The sequence below is a fragment of the Stigmatopora nigra genome, chromosome 2 (genome assembly GCF_051989575.1).
Source record: "Stigmatopora nigra isolate UIUO_SnigA chromosome 2, RoL_Snig_1.1, whole genome shotgun sequence".
Taxonomy (NCBI): domain Eukaryota; kingdom Metazoa; phylum Chordata; class Actinopteri; order Syngnathiformes; family Syngnathidae; genus Stigmatopora; species Stigmatopora nigra.
In genome coordinates, this window is record NC_135509.1 from 3287262 (window position 1) to 3308429 (window position 21168).

At 38.2% G+C, this 21168-nt stretch overlaps 3 protein-coding genes across 10 annotated transcripts; 1 reads left to right on the plus strand and 2 right to left on the minus strand.

Moving 5' to 3' along the window:
• The first annotated feature begins 59 nt into the window (after window positions 1–59).
• Window positions 60–5176, plus strand: dnajc5ga (DnaJ (Hsp40) homolog, subfamily C, member 5 gamma a). 4 transcript variants are annotated; one of them, XM_077709834.1, is made up of 7 exons: window positions 60–246; window positions 1460–1566; window positions 2061–2205; window positions 2581–2794; window positions 2859–3015; window positions 3343–3482; window positions 3659–5176. In XM_077709834.1, the coding sequence occupies exons 3-6, from the start codon at window positions 2075–2077 to the stop codon at window positions 3477–3479; spliced, it is 639 nt and encodes a 212-aa protein (XP_077565960.1). In that variant the 5' UTR covers window positions 60–246; window positions 1460–1566; window positions 2061–2074; the 3' UTR covers window positions 3480–3482; window positions 3659–5176. The 4 variants fall into 4 exon arrangements, with proteins under 4 accessions (XP_077565960.1, XP_077565951.1, XP_077565977.1 ...); XM_077709825.1 differs by having other exon boundaries at window positions 1537–1566; XM_077709851.1 differs by lacking the exon at window positions 3343–3482 and having other exon boundaries at window positions 1537–1566.
• Window positions 5177–5920: 744 nt separating this feature from the next.
• Window positions 5921–14989, minus strand: mpv17 (mitochondrial inner membrane protein MPV17). 3 transcript variants are annotated; one of them, XM_077709875.1, is made up of 10 exons: window positions 14936–14989; window positions 14608–14693; window positions 13964–14037; window positions 13363–13478; window positions 13196–13288; window positions 13023–13118; window positions 12615–12647; window positions 12473–12525; window positions 11976–12064; window positions 5921–9168 (listed from the first exon to the last, which is right to left on the minus strand). In XM_077709875.1, exons 3-9 carry the CDS (start codon window positions 14034–14036, stop codon window positions 11995–11997), a joined length of 534 nt encoding a protein of 177 aa, XP_077566001.1. In that variant the 5' UTR covers window position 14037; window positions 14608–14693; window positions 14936–14989; the 3' UTR covers window positions 5921–9168; window positions 11976–11994. The 3 variants fall into 3 exon arrangements, with proteins under 3 accessions (XP_077566001.1, XP_077566009.1, XP_077565991.1); XM_077709883.1 differs by lacking the exon at window positions 5921–9168 and adding an exon at window positions 10590–10718; XM_077709865.1 differs by lacking the exon at window positions 5921–9168 and having other exon boundaries at window positions 11775–12064.
• Window positions 14607–20543, minus strand: LOC144181383 (uridine-cytidine kinase-like 1). 3 transcript variants are annotated; one of them, XR_013324671.1, is made up of 16 exons: window positions 20409–20543; window positions 18988–19187; window positions 18416–18522; window positions 18162–18332; window positions 17888–17959; window positions 17447–17636; window positions 17319–17380; window positions 17207–17223; window positions 16776–16874; window positions 16624–16717; window positions 16481–16543; window positions 16294–16416; window positions 16058–16165; window positions 15831–15987; window positions 15574–15700; window positions 14607–14693 (listed from the first exon to the last, which is right to left on the minus strand). XR_013324671.1 is itself a non-coding variant. In XM_077709805.1 (15 exons), exons 1-15 carry the CDS (start codon window positions 20537–20539, stop codon window positions 15624–15626), a joined length of 1671 nt encoding a protein of 556 aa, XP_077565931.1. In that variant the 5' UTR covers window positions 20540–20543; the 3' UTR covers window positions 15119–15623. The 3 variants fall into 3 exon arrangements, 1 of the variants encoding a protein (XP_077565931.1); XR_013324670.1 differs by lacking the exon at window positions 14607–14693 and adding an exon at window positions 15119–15433; XM_077709805.1 differs by lacking the exon at window positions 14607–14693 and having other exon boundaries at window positions 15119–15700.
• Window positions 20544–21168: the final 625 nt, after the last annotated feature.

A 21168-nucleotide genomic window follows, 5' to 3' on the forward strand; every position in this document is an offset into this window, starting at 1 on the left:
GTATTGTTGAATCTGACACTTGGAAGTTATAGTATTTCCGTTTGACTTGAACGCGTCACGACGGTGGTATAACGTCATTCCCTGGAAAGAGCTTGAGAGGGGGCTGTGGTTAGACCGGTGCGGTTCGGCTGGGTTCGGTTAGTGCTGCCGCCACATGAAAACTCGCCCCGGCTGACCTTCCCTACGCGGTACCGAGCTCATGACTCGGGATCCGGACAATAAACCAGATGATCCAGATAGCATCAGGTAACACACCCTAGTTAGCACGATGCTAAGCAGCCTCGGGAGGGCCTATTTCATCGGGAAAATCTGACACTTTGTGCTCGATTTAGATTTTTTTATGCACAAAGTGAAGATGATTTTTTAAGATGTCAGGTATTGTTGATCAACCTGTGGTTGCATTTGCGTGCAGCATCCATGTACACATTTGAATATATAGAGGAAAACAAAAGAAAATCATGGTAAGACTTATAAATTCAATACATCAGAATTCAAGATCCAGTAGTAATTGAGGGTTCTAAACATTTTAGTAGAATTTCTTAAGGCTTAACAACAGATGGAAAATGGGTAAATGTGTAATAGCACAAAATTCCAACGCGGTTTGGCGGTACTTGAAATAGCTGTAACCATACTATAGTTCATCTTTGAACGTCCCGGGACGTCCATTTTTATCTTATCTTCTGTGTTTTACTCTAGACATTAAATCTCTCAATGACAGTTATTTGTTGTCGGGTGGAATCATAGAAAGTAGTTAATTGTCAACGTGCCGGGAGATTAACATTAGCCGGAGGATTAGGTCTAGCCAGGCAAGGACACGGGCGACAATCACGCGGCGTCACTTGGGCAAAGCATATAGTCAGAAAAGCCTAAATTCATTTACATGAGCTGAAAAAGAAGAGTTTTAATCACAACGAGTTAAATGATAATGAAGCGCTTTCTCACAATACAGCATTTAGCCCTGAATGCAACCTCGCCGGTTGCCCCGCCCCTTTTACCTGTCAATCATCAGCATCAGCATCACAAGAGTTGCACAGTAGTCTCAACATGTTAACTCATTCCTTCCATTTTGACCTGAAGGATGGCAGGAATCTTGCAAGATATATATATTTTTTAAACTGTTTTGTTAAAATGATTTACAGATTGAAGTACTCAAAGGTTTTCTAAAAAATACTTCTTTTAGTCAATGATAGTTGCATTGTTGCAAATCTTCAAAATACTTACCAGTGCTCTATTCCTTTTGCCTATGCTTACATAATAGTCTGTGCACAATATGGCCATGAGCGCCACCATCTGGACGCGTGTCCGGCTAGAATGATTAAAACAACGTCCGTCTTGAGCTCTCGTTTGGCCTGTTTTTAATTACTTTGATACGCTTTCTGGGAGTAAGGAGAAACGCCAAAGCAAAACCAGGATTTACCGTTAAACATCGGGATTAATGATGTCATTTTTTTGTGTTTAGGGGATAAGCAGAATTCATGGTGTTGATGTATTTCAAGATGTGCCATCTTGTGTATGTGTTTGTTTCCTCTTGACCAGACTGTGAGCCACCTACCCCTAATGTGAGAGGTCAGCAAAATGTAATCTTCTTTGCCTAATGACCCATGTGTGTGTGTGTGTGTGTGTGTGTGTGTGTGTGTGTGTGTGTGTGTGTGTGTGTGTGTCCGTCTGTCTGTTTTTACATGCAGTGACTACATTAGATAAGCTTCCCCTACAACGTATATAATGGAACTAAAAATAATTCTAATTAGTGTAGCATTCTAAGAGAGCAAACTGCTGCCTAAGCAAACAAATTCAAATCATTGCAATATTTCTGATATTTGACAATTTAATTTCTCATCACCTACCTTGCAAATTTAGGCTATTTTATTAAGAAATGCCTTTTTTGTCCTTTGTGAACATAAAGCTCACGACACACAACATTTTTATACATATTGCATTGAATGTCATAAATAGAATGGATATCTAAGTCATTAGAACAGTAGAAAAGTTACTAAAGTTACTATGTGGTCATTGTAAAAACACATTATTTTTTATACTGACTGTTAGTGTATTTCATTTAGAGCGGAGCTGAGCCATGGTCGACCCTAACGCCAACGCCCACGTCCCGGGCCCCCTGAGGAAGACCTCCACGACTGGGGAGAGCGTCTACAAGGTGTTGGGCCTAGAGAAAGGAGCCTCACCTGAAGACATCAAGAAAGCCTACAGGTTGCCTCTCGACAAGTCGTGATGTCTGACGCGGCAAATTTTGGAGTATCGGTCAGTCCGATGCAGTAATTGTGCGTGTTTTCAGTAGCATGGTGCTCAAAATCAAACCACCAGGCAAAATGTCCGCTGAATGGGACTACTAAGTCTCTTTAGAAACTAATAATATTTGTAAACAAAAAAAAAATCTTGAGTATGTAGCAGTTGGGCTCACTTAGGGACAAAAAAATAGGATTAATTACAAGCTTCATCAATCATTTGTATTTATTATAAGTGAGTATTATTGGAAAAACATCGGATTTCAAGTAAAATTACATTTAAAAAAATACAGCATTGGAACATCCCTAACATGGAGTCTCTTTTGGTCCTTCCTGGCAGAAAGTTGGCGCTTAAATACCACCCGGACAAGAACCCGGACAACCCAGAAGCGGCAGAGAAGTTCAAGGAGATCAATAACGCCCACTCCATCCTCAGTGACGAGACTAAGCGAAAAATCTACGACGAGTATGGCTCCTTGGGTCTCTACGTGTCCGAGCAGTTCGGAGAGGAGAGTGTCAAGTACTACTTTCTTATGTCCAAGTGGTGGTTCAAGGTAGGTCCTCCACTTGGATGTCATTCCAATCCTAAGCGGCAAACTTAGGCCGAGTTGTGCACAGGCTTTGGTGGTCTGCTGCACGCTGTTCAGCTGTTGCTGTTGTTGCTGCTGTTGCTGCTGCTGTTGCGGAAAGTGCAAACCCCCCGAGGATGATGAAAACTACCAGTATGTGGACCCAGAGGACCAGGATGAACAGAACAATACTGAAGCAAACAGTGGTGAGAGGCAACGTTGACTTTATAGTGAATAGTGACCACTGGGTTGGCGCCCCTATCCTACTATTCAGCAACTACCATCAAATAATCATTTAAACAGTCAAAGCGTCTCAAAAAATGGCCAACATTGCCCAATTGTGTAGCCGTTTAGCGTGCCAACACAACTTCACAATCCTAAACTTGAAGTGAAATATCCATCTGACTCTGACATGAAGCATTTTTCCAAGTACTTTTCATCTCCCCTAAAATACTCCTTAATATTCATCTGTTGTCTTCAAGACGCATTGTTAGCATTAGCATATTGTCGCTGACGTTGATTTCCAAAAACAGGCAACACGGTAATCATAGACCAGCCTTCATCTAGCGGGGTCGACCAAACCCCAGACGGCAACGGTCCGCCTATCCCGCCGGCGCCCGAGCCCCGAGAGGAGGAGAAGCCCCCAGAGAGCTTGCCCGAGTCGAAATGACTCGTAAGAGCCGCCTCGTTCTTTGTCCGCCTCCGTTCTCGACCAGCATGTCCACATTTTTCCGTCCTACTAATTGCATGTTGCATTCCAAACTACAGCATTCCATTCAAATGTGACCCATTTGCATGTGGACGACTAGAAATATACATCAGCTCATCTCTCTCGCTTTCCTCCTACAGAACGATGACACCCGACGTACGCATGGATGGACAAGAGAGAAGTTGGGTTCCTTCCCTGGCAGCGACCTCCTCCGAGAAAAGCTTCTCCTTGTTCTTCTTCTATGGACCTCCCTCCCCGCATCCCGTTTCCACAAGGTCCTTCATCGGGATCCAGGAGACGGAGTAAAACTGTCCTCTTGGAACGGACCTCTTTTGAGAGGCGCAGACTTTTGGGAAATCTGGCATGCATGTGAATTTTTGTTGTTGTTGGAATCATCATGCACGTACCCCCCGGAGTTTTCTCCCTTTTGTGCCAGTCACTGCAAACTAAAGTAAACCAGCAAATTGACTGATGTAGCCGGCTAACAGTGGTGAGATCTGCTGAGTGTTAGCAGGTATACGCTGTTGTTATCGTCCTATGTAGCGCTGCAGTCTTTTCCCACATAATCATCAAAGATGATGGACGGTCATAACCACTTTTGGATGTAGAATCTTTGAAGTAGTCAAAAAAAAGCACATTGGCGTACATTGGGGTGGATTCCTCAATGAGAAAGCATGAAAAGTCATCCAAAATGACTGACTTGCAGTTCAAAGTTAGACATTGCTCTTTGAGTCCAACCAATTTTTGTTATTTTTGTCTTTTCAGGACAAAAATGTTACAAAATGGCAGACATCCTTTTGATTTGAGGCTGTAGCATCATGAAGGCAATTGAAAGAGGATTTATTATTCCTCTTATGTATGCCGAGTCCATTTTCAATGTTTACATATAAGACTGATTCCTTTATTTTACAGTCAGATGAATCTTTAACTCATTCACCGACACTGACGGCTGTAGCAGTCAAAGATTCATGATAAATGGACCGCCTGGCAAAGAGGAAAGTGTATTTTTTTCCTCGTTACGTTAACCCCACGTAATGGAAAATTCCCACTGTGTTGTGCCTTTAAACACACTGGGGTTAAGTGGCAAGCATAAAATAACTAAGAGTTAATCTGATTTAATCTGATGATAGAATTATGACTATTTAAATGGCAACGGTTGAGAGTCACTATGCAAAATTATTCATTTAGAATCAAGCCAGCATTTTTCAATTGAGCCGTTTTATCAAGTTGGAAAATCTAAAAAAAATTGGTATTTGTGAGAGTTGAGTGAAATATTTTCAACTTTGTTTTTGTCATGTATTTGTGCTGTTTCGGAGCACATTTTAAATGTGACTACTAACTTCAAAAGTAATATTGGAAAATAATGATTGATGACATTTGTATTTTTGTTGTTGGGTCATAAAAAACACAGAGTTGGTCATCATACATTTTTATCCATGTGTTTTGTGTATGAATATTTTTTAAGTTATGTGAACAGAGTACGCCAAGTGTCATTATGCTATTTTGTTAGCATGTTTAGGGTTAGACAAACTTTTTTGTTTTTTGTGTCCTTTCATAAGAATCCAATAGGACAATCTGTCATTAATAATCAGAAAACGGATATTAATTTGAAAAAAAAAATGAAAAAGGAGACAATAAATTGACCTGGTTAAAAGTGACTACTTGTGTTTTTACTTTGTAATGAGACAATTTTTAAAAAAAGGTTACTTTGTAATATTCTTCACATTGTTTTTGAATTGGATGTAGTTTTAAGTGCTTTTTCTTCATTTTTCTGAATATTCTATCATAAGAAGTCCATCACAATAGTTTTTTTTATGTCCACTAGAGGACAGCCTCTTTTGTTGTCAAAATAGCTTGCAAAGTTTGTTTGCATGTCCCTCTTTTGTTGTCAAAATTAGCTTGCAATGCGTCTAAGTGTAGCAGTCACATTTGGGATGATGCGTTTGTGTGCGTGTCACGTTCACGCTGACTGTATTTGCAGATGGATGCCGGCATCCCATAATAGACAGGGTTGTTCTCGTTGGAATGCATGACTCATTCCGATGTAGTATTTCAAAGTACATAAGGTTGAGAAAAAATATATTTTTGTTCTACTTTAATTTAAGGGTACTTTTAACCACATTTTGTTAGGGTGACATTGTGCAGAAACAACAGAAATAATAATAATTTGTTGAACTTCATTATTCGATTTTCATAGACTTGGTGCGTTTTTCTCGTCTAAAAATTCATTTTAAGCAGAGAACATTTTGGCACAGTATTTTTTTTCAGGGTTAAGGGACTACATTTGACATTATGGAGATTATGGATCATGAAGGGTTATAATGATAGGTAATATGTGACAAAATGTGAAGTAACAATAAACAAAACATATACATGGGGAACATTATTGCACCAAAATGGGGTAGAGTAGGGGACACTATGGGTAAAATGGGAAACATAGTAACATTGTGGGGACACTATGGGGAAATTGGGAGACAGTAGCATTGTGGGGAAACTCTGGGTAACTGGGCACGTAGTAGCATTGCGGGGAGACTATGGGTAAAATGGGGCACATAGTAGCATTGTGGGGACACTATGGGTAACGGGGCACATAGTTGCACTGTGGGGACAATATGGGTAAAATGGGAGACTGTAGCATTGTGAGGACACTCTGGGTAACTGGGCACGTAGTAGCGTTGCGGGGAGACTATGGGTAAAATGGGGCACATACTAGCATTGTAAGAACACTGGGTAAAATGGGACACAGTAGCATTGTGGGGACACTATGGGTAAAATGGGGCACATACTAACATTGTGGGGACACTATGGGTAAAACATGGGATAAAATATAGTACATTAAGGAAAACTATGAAACAAAATTACACATAATGGGATAAAATATAGTACATTAAGAAACACTATGAAACAAAATTACACGTAATGGGATAAAATATAGTACATTAAGGAACACTATGAAACAAAATTACACGTAATGGGATAAAATATAGTACATTAAGGAACACTATGAAACAAAATTACACATAATGGGATAAAATATAGTACATTAAAGAACACTGAGGGTCGTATTGGGACATGATGGTAGCATGATGGGATACTATGGGACGTTATAGCTACGACTATGGGTCATAATGGGATCCAGCATTGTGGGGACACTAAGAAACAAAATTACACATAATGGGATAAAATATAGTACATTAAGGAACACTATGAAACAAAATTACACATAATGGGATAAAATATAGTACATTAAGGAACACTAAGGGTAATATTGGGACATGATGGTAGCATGATGGGATACTACGGGACATTATAGCTACGACTATGGGTCATAATGGGATCCAGCATTGTGGGGACATTATGGGTAAAATGGGGCACATAGTAGCATTGTGGGGACACTATGGGTAACGGGGCACATAGTAGCATTGTGGGGACACTATAGGTAAAATGGGAGACAGTTGCATTGTGGGGACACTATGGGTAAAATGGGACACATGGTAGCATTGTGGGGGACACTATGGGTAAAATGGGGCACATACTAGCATTGTGGGGACACTGGGTAAAATGGGACACAGTAGCATTGTGGGGACACTATGGGTAAAAAGGGAGACAGTTGCATTGTGGGGAGACTATGGGTAAAATGAGGCACATACTAGCATTGTGGGGAGACTAGGGGTAAAACATCATGGGATAAAATATAGTACATTAAGGAAAACTATGAAACAAAATTACACATAATGGGATAAAATATAGTACATTAAGGAAGACTATGAAACAAAATTACACATAATGGGATAAAATATAGTACATTAAGGAACACTAAGGGTCATATTGGGACATGATGGTAGCATGATGGGATACTATGGGACAGTATAGCTTCGGCTATGGGTCATAATGGGATCCAGCATTGTGGGGACATTATGGGTAAAATGGGGCACATACTAGCAATGTTGGGACACGGAGAGAAATGGGGCACATAGTAGCATTGTGGGGACACAATGGGTAAAATGGGAAACATACTAGCATTGTGGGGACATTATGGGTAAAATGGGAGACAGTAGCATTGTGGGGAGACTATGGGTAAAATGGGGCACATAGTAGCATTGTGGGGAGACTATGGGTAAAATGGGGCACATACTAGCATTGTGGGGAGACTATGGGTAAAACATCATGGGATAAAATATAGTACATTAAGGGACACTATGAAACAAAATTACACATAATGGGATAAAATATAGTACATTAAGGAACACTATGAAACAAAATCACACATAATGGGATAAATTATAGTACATTAAGGAACACTAAGGGTCATATTGGGACATGATGGTAGCATGATGGGATACTATGGGACATTATAGCTACGACTATGGGTCATAATGGGATCCAGCATTGTGGGGACATTATGGGTAACAGGGCACATAGTAGCATTGTGGGGACACGGAGAGAAATGGGGCACATAGTAGCATTGTGGGGACACTATGGGTAAAACATCATGGGATAAAATATAGTACATTGAGGAACACTATGAAACAAAATTACACATAATGGGATAAAATATAGTACATTAAGGAACACTATGAAACAAAATTACACATCATGGGATAAAATATAGTACATTAAGGAACACTATGAAACAAAATTACACATAATGGGATAAATTATAGTACATTAAGGAACACTAAGGGTCATATTGGGACATGATGGTAGCATGATGGGATACTATGGGACATTATAGCTACGACTATGGGTCATAATGGGATCCAGCATTGTGGGGACACTATGGGTAACGGGGCACATAGTAGCATTGTGGGGACACTATGGGTAACGGGGCACATAGTAGCATTGTGGGGACACTATGGGTAAAATGGGAGACAGTAGCATTGTGGGGACACTATGGGTAAAATGGGACACATGGTAGCATTGTGGGGGACACTATGGGTAAAACATCATGGGATAAAATATATAGTACATTAAGGAACACTATGAAATAAAATTACACATAATGGGATAAAATATAGTACATTAAGGAAAACTATGAAACAAAATTACACGTGATGGGATAAAATATAGTACATTAAGGAACACTATGAAACAAAATTACACGTAATGGGATAAAATATAGTACATTAAGGAACACTATGAAACAAAATTACACGTAATGGGATAAAATATAGTACATTAAGGAACACTATGAAACAAAATTACACATAATGGGATAAAATATAGTACATTAAGGAACACTAAGGGTCATATTGGGACATGATGGCAGCATGATGGGATACTATGGGACATTATAGCTACGACTATGGGTCATAATGGGATCCAAATTGGAGTCGTATGGGACACTATGGGCCAAAATGGGACTTAATAATAGGATTATGGGACATGAAGGGTCATATTAGCATCTTCATAATATGGGACCTAATTGGGGCATAATAGTTTAAACATGATGAGACATTAAAACGTATATATTTGTTGAGAGTAAGGGGGCAACTTTCTGGGATGTGAAAATAGTACTGTGCAAGTGCTACATTGCAGAATGCGATTTGGAACAAATCTAATTGGAAAAAATGCACCTGATAGAAGAGCAGTGGTTCCAGGATGCATCCCTGAAGAACGCCGCTCCCAAGTCCACGGACATAATGAGTAACTGAAATAAAGATGGATAAAAATCTATGACAAATGTGTCCAAAATGAAGATGTAAAAAGAGTGTGAAGGTCATTGTCGATGAAATGGCTTGAAGCATTTGAGTCACACTAAAACACCTAAAGTGTTTGTGTGCGCACGCAGATGGCGGCGCGGACATTTGGCCGCCATCTCGCGCTCTGATTCACTCAATTTGAGACGAAGACGAATAAGACGCAGACGTCACCATGACACGCGCCAAAATTGATTGACATATACATACACATACATAAAAAAGCACAAATATACATACACATACACACATACATATATAAGCACATATATACATAAGTACATGTATACATATATAAGCACATATATACATTTAAGCACATATATACATATATATAAGTACATATATATATACATACACATATATATAAGTACATATATACATATACATATATATAAGTACATATATACATATACATTTATATATAAGCACATATATACATATATATATAAGTACAAATATACATATACATTTATATATAAGCACATATATACATACAGATAGATGCACATGCATGCATACATAAACCCAATAAATTGAATTGGACATTTTGCACAAATGAGTACCTTGTAAGGGTTTAAAAAAAATGTATTAAAGGGTCAAGTCATTGTATTATATAAAACACATTCCACAATAGCATTTTCTTGGAGAAGTGATTCAAGATGAGTCTTTTCACTTACCAGCATGGCTTGTATCAAATCACTTTGTTATATTATTATTTATAGTATATATGATATATGCTCATGTACTGTGCACATGTTGTCATTCAGGTAAAGATGACCTTGACAATGAGTCAGAGGTGCAATAACGGTCCACGTGCACATTGTTAGCTGAGTAGAAAAGCAGATGTAAAGTTTTTTCAAGCACTTTAAATGCATTCATTTGTCTATAAAAGGCTGAAATGCGTTCAGGAACAGTAGGTGCATATTTAAGACTTTTTTATAAAGGCCCTCCATTTGCAAAGAGTTAACACAGACCACACTCACATTGTGAACTCCCTTGGATGTTGTATTTTTTTTGTACGTGGAATCAAAGCGAATCAAAAAATTGACTCTTCATAGACATTTGTTGAATATTTTTTTATTGTAAAATAGACACAAAAGGTCCCTCCTCTATGAAATTAAGTGATTTACAATACTGGCTATGTGACATTACAGTGTTTGTTTATTTCCTTCACTTTCCCATCTCATCTAGCATTTTCCTATTGAGGTGCACACGGAGTTGCTCTTGCTCCTTTATGCGCGCGTTCTGGATCAGGTTTCTCAAGATATGAAAGGTCAAATCGATGGAGAGCGGCATGTGCTCCCTGCGCCTTCTCGTGTTTGGCTCAAAGTCAATTGCGTCCTCCTCCTCTGGCATACCTCGGAGAAAGTACTGAGGTATGCCGTTGCTGGCGGCCCCCCTCCTAAGAAGGACCTGAGTGGTCTGCGGGAGGAGGAGGAGGGTACCCAGGAGGAGTGAGGAGAGGAGAAATGATGCACACTTCATGCCTGCAATCCCCCTGAAAAGATGTATTTTGTTAATTTGGATGTCAACTGACAAAATATACACATGTTTATTTTGAATTGATTGGCTGCCAATGATGGCACTTGGCGTCCAATCTATTTTGGTCAGGGGTGAATGAATGACTGGACGCCTATTGTTGTCAGTGGCAGCCAAAAAGTCATAGAAATTGTTTCAATTGTAGTTATATTAATTCTGATGGCACTTTTGTTATTGGATATAGAATCATTTTAAAAAATGTAAATAGCTAAAATGAATGCCATCAGTGGAAAGGTTAAAAAAACAATCTACTACATTAAAACAACTTATAATTAAATGGGAAAATAAAAATAAAACAATTAGGTAGAAAAATTAAATACTATTAGATTAAAATTAAATGAACTTGTTAAAAATATACAATTATTGTAGTTTAGCTTAAACTGATTAAATTAATTAACTGTATAAAATTTAGATATATTAACAGACGAGATATATAATTAAAGTATGTACAATAAAAGTACTTTAACATTATTAAAATATGCTTGAACATTCAATTACGCAAAAAACTAACTTACTTCAAATCATCAGATTACACTTTTAAATTCAAAACTAAAACAACAATATGCAAATAGTTCATGAATAAATCTTACTTGTTCAAATCTCTTGCTTTTTTTGCCGTCTTGGGGTTCCGCTGAGGCTCGTTTCTTCACACCGACGGACCAGAGCGGCGTGTTTTATACACGCATTCTTTTACGTCACTGACACTGACACACACTTTTCCCTCACCCACACCCACACACACTTTTCCCGATTAAAAAAAACTCATCTCTATTCTATTCTTGGATAAACAATTCCAAAATAACAGGCGTCCAAATGACGGCAGCATTTTCCTGCCTAAAGTTTTTGAAAATATGCACACAAACTGGATACATTGTTCACCTGCTAAAGAGCACTTTGAGTAAAAATTAATTTTTCATCAGCAAAATAATGCGGGTCCAAGTTGGCCCGTAAATATGTGCTTAATGGATTTTGCGGCCACTTTTTTTTCTTTGTATGTATAGCAGCCAAGCCTACATAAAGTTTAAAAGTATGCATTTATTCACATTGAGTACTTTTGCAAAACATGTTTTGGACAGGTAATAAGAAATTGGCTAGTAATTTTACATTGTAACACTTTTTTGGGGTCAAGGAACCATTTGTTTGCATGGGTTTCAATATTTGTGCCATACATGAATCCATGGGAAGAACAATAATATATATATGTATATATAATCACCAAATCTGTCAGGTCTTGCTCAATCGGTGTTGGCCTTCCATGTCAAGTAAGAATTCCATGCCACAGCGACCACTTGGACGACAGCCAACCTGCCAAAAGCACAAATTGATTATCAGATGACAAATATTTTGATTATCCAATCATTCATTTAAAGACATTGTTGACCTAAGTACTTCATCAAGTATTTTTTTTATATTCTTAATATACAAAGTATTTCCAAATATATTTCAGTTTATTTGAATATAAAGATGAAAATAGTATTTTCTTACCCTTCTGTTTCTTAATGTGAAAAGAGAAAGTAATTTAAGAAAATACTTTGTTTATACTTGTATTTTTCATTATCTTGGCAAAAATTGGAAAACAATGTTTTCTTTATGTATTTTTAATTTAAAAACACAATAAAAATATATTCCTTTTATAAGCAATATTTTTCAAAAATATATTCTTACATGTTTTTAAATTTAATTTAAATGTAGAATTTGGAGTATAATACTAACCTGTGTTGCAGTGGGATGAAGTAAAAATTGGCCATCTGCACTGGTGGCCATAGCTGATAAATAAATTTAAAAAATGCATTAGTTAACCAACAAACTTGACTTTAATAATAATAAAAATATAATAATAAAAATGGAACCTTACATAGTAGTTGGAGATTAGAGCATCTTTATAGTCCTGTGACGACATTGCATTTCAGTTAATGAGTTATAAACAGGAACAAAAAAGCAAATGCGGACGTGTGCATTTGCTATATGAGTTGAAGGTCACGGCATGTAATATGAAAATGTAAGTCCGCTATATACAAGATTTTGTTGTGGGAGTAAAACATGTTCCTAATTATCAAATGTCATTTTTCATTGAGTTTACTTTCACGCGTGGTTGCAGATGTCACCCAGATTATGAAATGAGAATAATATTACATAGTGGTGTTTCAGTACACAAGGTTACAAAAGTAATGACTTATTGAGTCATACTACTCAATTTTTTTTGGATTGTTCATCCTTCAATTTTTCGAAAAAAAACTACCTTTCTTTAGTAATCATATCTCACCCGCCGTAGTTTGGCGATGTTCTTCTCCATGCTTAGCCCGTTCAGAACTCCTGACAAAGCCAGGAAGGCACCCAGGAAGCAAGGAGCGAAGCACAACTACACAAAATAATTGATTATTCATTAATCTCATTGGCTACCATTGACCCCCAATCCGTCTGAAGTGGGAGACCAACCTGATCAATCATCATCTTCTTCATAGCCACACTTTTACTTCCTCCGACCACTAAGCGGTCCAGAACTTTATACCAGCTACCTATGACGGGGCCCTTTGGAAAGAAAATGACAAATCTTAATTCGCAGACATCAACAAGCCGATCAAAAGTGTTCGTCCGGCCCGCACCACAAAGAAAAATCCAATGCTCATCATTTTGGCCGTCCGGCGCACATCGTGTTGAGCGAGACCACGGCGCTCAATCAGTTGCTGTGAGATGATGTCGCCAATGCCGACAAGAGAACCTGCAAAAATGCAAAAAAATCCCAAATGTAAGAAAAAAATGTCGCCACCGTGTGGTCAACGTTATTACTGCAGTATAACTGATATTCCAGTCATTGTGTTTCTAAAAATGACTATTACTCTCAGGTTTAGTTTGACATATAATCTACAACTGTATCATATGAACGTTCTGGAGAAAAGTATTGGGACAACTACAAATGAGTGAAAAGTCATTGGACAGTCACTAAAATAAATTATAATTAGGTTTTTAAAACAACGTTAACCTTTTCAAACCAGAATTAGAAATCACTTTAAGAGGTGTAAACAATACTAATGTGCTCTAAAAACCTCAATTAATAATACAGCTAACAGTATTCTGTCAAAATGTGTGTGTGTGTGTGTGGTTCAAAGTTCTTTCCCCTTATTGATTCCCTATTGTGTAATTTCAAAAGTATACAAAACACAAGTCAAGGTGAAAGTCAGGATAAGATTGTGTTCATACACTCACCAGCTGTCACAATCTGCACTGTCCAAGGGCGTCTTGTCATAAGGGCTTGGTAGGACCGCCACAGGGCCGCCATCCTTTGTTTGAACAACAGTACCACATTGTCCGAGTTTAGAAAATATGGTGCGGTTTGGTGAAAAAAAAATCTCCAAACAAGTCAAAAGATTTTGTATATGTGGACATATTTAGAATTTTAGTCAAATATCCGTTTAAAAATACACTTAAGAGTTCGTTTAACGTCGCAACTGTGTCAAATATTCATATTAGTTACGTGACGACATTTCAACGTGACTCCACTCAGTCAAAACTGCAAATTAGTGACGTTACTTCGCCTATTTATTGAGATAGTTACAGGGTTACTTAATGAGAGAAATAGAATGTATTTTTTTTACCAAACGAAGTACTGTTTTTCTTCAAAAAATGTATGAACTTAAAATGTTTGTCTATCTTAATGACATGTCAGCATCACGTGCGGATTCAGGTACAACATTCATATAACGTTACCTAGCTTGAAACGAGAGCGTATTCGGCGGAACTTCTATAACAAACTTTCATGTTTATGGGGGAAATACACTTGTTTAAATGGTCAAAAAATAATAACTGATATTAATAAACATGATTACAAAAGTATGAAGATGTTTGCGTACCTGATTTTGATTAAGCCGCACAGCGAAAAGGCTGATGATGCGTTAACGTACCCTCAAGGATGCACGGAAAAGTCACACAACTCCTCCTTGGAAAGATTAGAAACACATTTAACTGTTATTTTGCGTGTCTGCTGAATTGTGAATGAAGCTTAATTCAGATGAAAAATACATGTTAATAACGAGCAGGTTATTCCGTAAACTAGAGAAAACGAAAGTTGCTGTCAAAAAATTGTTTGACACCGAATAATTTCCTACATGAGAATTTAGTTTAAATTGATAGCTGTTTTAACCTAACGTAATTTTATTTACCACAATCAATGTTAAATACCTTATTTTCTACGGGCATTGAAAGCCACGCACCATATCACAACTCGTCACTTCCTTCATCAAAGGTGAAAAAGCGTACACAAAACATACCGCTACCTAGTGGACACTTTCATGTAGTACCCTAGTTCATTTTGACTATACAATCATTTAATAAGGTTTAGATGACAAAATAAAAACAAACATATTAACACCCAGGAGTTTATTTAACCCTCAATTCACGTGGGGTGCATTCCCTTTAAGTGCCACCATATAAAAATATAACATTAGAAGCACTAACTGGTTGTTGAGTCAGAGTCAATTAATAAAATAAATTAAAACATTCCAAATAGCTACAAAAGAGGTGGCAACAATTAAGATAGACATTTGGCTCATGGTGGAAAATGACACAAATATGTTGAAAGGCACCATAAATTTATCAGACACATATAAAGTAAATAGAAGTTTTGTGGTTGAAGTACAACATTTTCAGTCTTTTTCTTATAGTCATTCCAATGTTGTCCTGAAATTATAAATGAGTAATGTTAATCTCTTAAATGAAAAAAAAAACCTTTACGTGCATCTGAGGTTGCTGTAATGAAATCAGATATGACTTTTAAAATGATGTGCTTTTGGCAATAACACAGTGGCTCGATTTCTCACCCGAAAAAATCAAGTATTTGCATCCACGTTTTGGTTCAATCAACCTGCTGTCACAAGTCCATCCCATCATCACTTTCACAACGGTCCAAGGGAGCGTCCGTGCCGAAATAACGATCACCAAAATTACCTGAAACCAATGGTGCAAAAAAAATCAATAACTATTTTGGTCAAATGCAAGTGTGTGTGTGTGTGTGTGTGTGTGTGTGTGTGTGTGTGTGTGTGTGTGTGTGTGTGAGACCATTTTTTCATTGTCTTACCAATGCCTGGAATGATATGAAACTGATGGTTGACCTCTTTATCCACAGCAGTGGTAATGATGCGCACTTTTGGGAAGGCATATGCCACAGAATGGACACCCATCTCAGCCATGAGTAGTGAAAGCAGGAAAATTTTGTCTTCTGGTACGTCATGATCCTTTCGGTGCAACAGTATAAACGTCAATTATATGCAGGATGCGGATTTGATTGACAGGCGGCATACTCACGAGCAGAACTCGAATAGCCATGAGAGCAGCGGCCCCGGTGGACACGGTGCTGTCCATCAGGATGACAAAGTCCTCGTTTATTTCTTTGGGAAGCCGAAGGTAGTGCAACTGCACTCACAAAACGTTTATACACTTTAAAAATTTTACTCTGATTATTCCAAATTTTGTTTTATTACTAAATATAAGGCAAAAAAAATGTCTTTTTTTTGGTATGGTTTTTCAATATGGCGTCATACCTCAGGTTCACCTGTGTCTAGATTAGTCTGAATGAGAATTTTCCCCAGTCGGATGTCTTTGCACACGGCCATGAGCGCAGGCTCCATTGTTTCTCCCGCTCTTAAAATGGAAACGCCTGTGATCTAAAAAACACACTATGTGTGATTTGGGGGCTTCTCGCCGCAAGATAATTGGCCCGACACTCACTCGTTTGCCGCTCAGCCTCTTGCCGTGGTAAACCCCACCCTGAGGCGTTTCTACTGAAACCGGCTGTTGGCAAAAAGATGAATAGAGTCAGAAAATAAGTCAGTGCTGCTGATAAGCATTTTGAAAGGAAAACAAAGCCAGACCTTGAGGGGCAAGAAAGAGAGAGCGTGTTCGATCAAGAGTCGCATTAATCTTTTGGAGTAGAAGACAAACTCGTCACGGTTGGTTTCCTTGTTCCTAATAAAGAGAATAGAAAAATGTGATTGTGAAGACGTCGGGAGTGAGTTTGAGCTACCTGATGATGGTGTGCATGCCGCGCACCTGCGGCGAGCTCTTTAGGACGCTCAGAGTGGCGGGGAGAGGCTGGCCTTGGGGGGCTGACGCCAGGGCGGACCTGAAAAAGTGATATATGATGTATTATGATATATTCTTTTTTTCAATGGTTACAATTTTAATTGTTATAATAAATGTCAGCATTAATTTATTTATTTTCAAATGGATTAATTGGACTATACATACTATAGAAAGAAAAAATACAGCAAAAAAGGAAATAGCCGAAATAACAATTGTAAATCAAATGAAGATGATCAAGTGACAAATAAGTTATTCCACAAGGTGGTGCTAAGTCTCATTAAACACAATTTCCATTTTAGGCCAAATTATATTGTTGATGTTTTTCATCAAATTTGAATCAAATTTAAGGAGAAAAAAATGTAAAAGTAGTACCTGACAGTGATCTCCCGCTTCACACGGTCACACAGAATTGCGCCAGGACACAAAAATAAATCAAGTGAGTCACTTGCGTTTGATTGAATCCAACTTGATTTTTTACTTTTACCTTCTCTAGTTGACTGTGAACATGCTGAACGATCAAATCCAGCGCCACAAAGTTGTCGCCACCTGCAAGCAGACACAAACCATCAAAAAAAATATCAACCAGATGACATGGGGGGTGATGGAGCGGACCTCGAGGGACCACAATATCGGCCAGTTGCACTGTGGGCTCGATGTACTGCTCGAAAGCGGGCTTGACGAACTTGTTGTACTGCTTGATGATGCCGGTGATGTCCCGTTTGCGTTGTGACACGTCCCGTTTCAACCGCCGAGTAAGCCGGATGTCCGAGTCGGTGTCCACGAACACTTTCATATCCAAAAGCTGGGAAACAGATTTCATCAAAAATCATCATCTACTGCTATCTTTCAACTCATTGAAATTCACATGATGAAAAAATGCCCCACAACTGGATGTCTATTGCCGCCAATGGCGCTGAAAGCGTTAATCGCCAGTTAGACAGGGGTCATTAATAACTGTGAGGGAGGAGATTCCCTTGAGAGACTGCGAGCCTTATCGCACCCGTTCACACACGGCTGGAGAAAAAGAAACAAAGGAGGGGGAAAAAATGCAACCTTCAGCAGTTCCTTGTTGGCGAAGGCCAGAATTCCTTCAAAAATCACAACGTTGGCACCATAAACCGTTTTCTGCAACAACAAAAAAGGACATGACAAAATAAGGCAATTTGTAAATTTTCTGTCATAAACAAATAGTTTTTTTCCCTTAAATATGTTATAATGATTGGTTCAAAAGGGTAATAAGATTATTTTCTATTATAAAATTAACACATTAGCATGAATAGTAAAAATGTCAATGGGAGAAATGCTGCCATTGTGGTTTGCTACTCACCCATTCCTTCCGTCGACAATGTGTTGTAAAGTCATAAACGGGAACTTTAATTCTTTTCCCTTTCTTCAACTTTCTCAGGACGTTGACCAACAACTCAAAGTCGAATGCATCGGGATGGTCAAAGTTGTACTCGCTTTTAGCTGCTAGCTCTTGTTCTTCTTTGTTAAGCACCTAAAAAAAACAAAATATGGCGCTCATCATGAGACAGTGCCAGAATTTTAAGGTTATTTTGACTTTTTCTTCATTTTTAGTACCTTGTAGAAGGAGTCCATTGACAGTAGAACCACCCAAGGAACATCTAGCGCCTCGATGATCTTATTGGCTACTGTTGTTTTGCCTGAAGCGCTCCCCCCGCACAGTCCTGAAGGAAAGTTGAATAAAAATGAGGTCGCTGACGCATCAGCAGCCGCCATTGACGTAAACAGTTTCGCGCTGGCGCACTGTTGTTAACATTTTATATGTCATCAACTTTATATCATTTTTATTGCTATCCTTTGAGTTTTGTGCAGACTATGATGATCCAGACCATTTCTGGCCTCATAAAGATGAAATTCAAAATAAGCACTTTTAAAAAAAATGACACAAAAACCACTCTAAAATCTCATTAAAAGCATTTCATTGTAAAAAAATGGAAATGTCAAGCGTCATATAAAACTTAACCTTGTAGAAAATCTATATCCTAACTTCAAGTTAACCCTATGAGAAACAGTGGAAATTTAGTTAGCATTAGCTTCATTTATTCACAGGTTTGAGAACACTTATATGAAAATACTAAAAATATTAAACCCATTTATTACAATATGAATTTACATTTCAACTCCCTCACCAATAACAAAGGCCTCCTTGAAGGTGGTCCCGGTGACATTGTACCAGGGGGGCCGACCAGCGGTGTAGATGGTCCTCTTGTTGGTCCTTAGCAACGGGGGTTCCCTCCGGGACTGACTGCCGGCACGTTTTTGGGGTGACAGCGATGGCGTCAGGGGACAGCAACGAGGGATGCCGTCTAGGGAATCTTCTCCACTGCCACTAAAGTTGGAACAAATAAAAAGATGACATTTTATTCCATTTAAATGTGCCAATCTTGTCCACCAGTCATTTTTGCAGGCAGCTAGCCACATTAACCTGGTAACATTGATTCTTAGACATTTGTGGGCATGTATATAAGCATGTAAGTGCACTTATTGGGTATAGTACTACTTTATGATATAATATATTTGTCTCACATTCAAATGGTTGAACATTACATTGCAATTTTTAGTGCTTGCTGCCATCAGATATGCCATATGTGCTCACGGCGACCCCACACTGCTCTTTACAGGCATTTTTTTCTGAATGGAGCAAAGTCAGTTTTCACAAGATTTCAATCTTATTAAAAAAAATGTAAAATGATTGAAAATGTTGTCAAATCTGACATTGCTTGTTTCTGTGGAGGCAGGCAGAAAGTCCAATCACTCATGGATCTCCCCGTTCTGAAAGACCACCACATTGATTTTAATGTCGGTGCGCTTGAGGAAGAGGGCGGTGGGACGTTGAGGTGCCGGCCCTCTCCAGGAATACGCAACGATGCCTGGAAAGCAGCTGAGAGGTGGGGCCGCAACTCGCATGAGTAAGGCTATCATCATGTGGCAGAAGAGGAGAAAAATTATAGATATTGTATTTGGTGATGTTATCACGTCAGGGCTAGCATTTAATATGAATATGAAATGGGGGCGGGCGAACAAATGACGTGGGCGTGGCCAATAACAACAGTTGGTATTTTTAATGAGGAATAATCATTTTGAAAATGGGGGCGTGCCCAGAACTGTGGGTGTCGCCAAAAATACACGTCATCATGATTTAGGAGAAATAATCTTTTTGAAAATGCCGACACTACATTTAAAAACATTGAAAACACTAATATACACACTTTTTAATGAAAATAAGTCACAATTTTTAATAAATAACGGTTTTATATTTAGAAAAAACAAACTTGATAAAGAAATAATACTAAATATATCAATTGAATAATTGTTCCTTGAGAGACTTACCTTTTCAAGAAAAAAAAGCAATTAATAAGATTACTTGCAAAGATAATAATTCACTTTGCATGACATGAATTCTTTTAAGAGTAGCGTCATTCTTTGTGTCTCGTTGTAGTTCTCAAAAGCCAGCTAGCCACGTTAGCCTGCTAACTCCGCTTTACCAAATCTGCCTCCATTTCGTCGCCATAACTTGGCACAATAAACGTCTCACGCGTGTTGTGTTTACCTGTCAGAACGGGACATGATTCTGTCCGTGTTTTTTACGCCATCGCTGGGGATAGGCAACTCGTCAGGGTCCGCTTTACTCGTGGTGCAGCTCATGTTGATGTGTGTCCGGAAGGCGCGGAACACAAACATCAGAGACATCATGACGTCAGAACACGTTCGGGTGGAGACCATTTCACGTGTCATTGGAATTTTGATGTGTAATAAGATACTGTTGCTTTAGAATGTGTTTCCATTTCTATATAAATATACATTAATACAACTGAGGATGTAAATCAAATGAGTAAATGTGGCAATATAATGGAGATTTGACATGTGATTAATCATGAATAAGTATGTTGGATGACATTCATTTGTGTTTCCATGAAGGCACCACAGTCCAATGTTGTGTTGCGTTTAATTACACTAAATTTCATTGTTTCACTTCCCATTTTTGTAATTTTCTCCAAATGGAATCTGTGAAACTGCATAATATTGATTATCTGTACTGCTAGGATTGACACACCTTGTCTTGAAATTATGATAACATCTTGACAGTTACAATATCACAAAAAAAGACATTCAGGGTTGATTCACATAATATTGTACTTGTGGAGTGAAGTATGGGTTTTTAATGCATCTACTTTATTTCAATGTTAAATTATGAGCTATACAGTGCTGTTTCTTTTACTGTTGGGAGTATTTTGAGGGTTTAAAAGTGAAACTAATACACGGGCCACCACTGCGTCTCTGTTTTGAATTGAATTACCGTAACGCTTGGA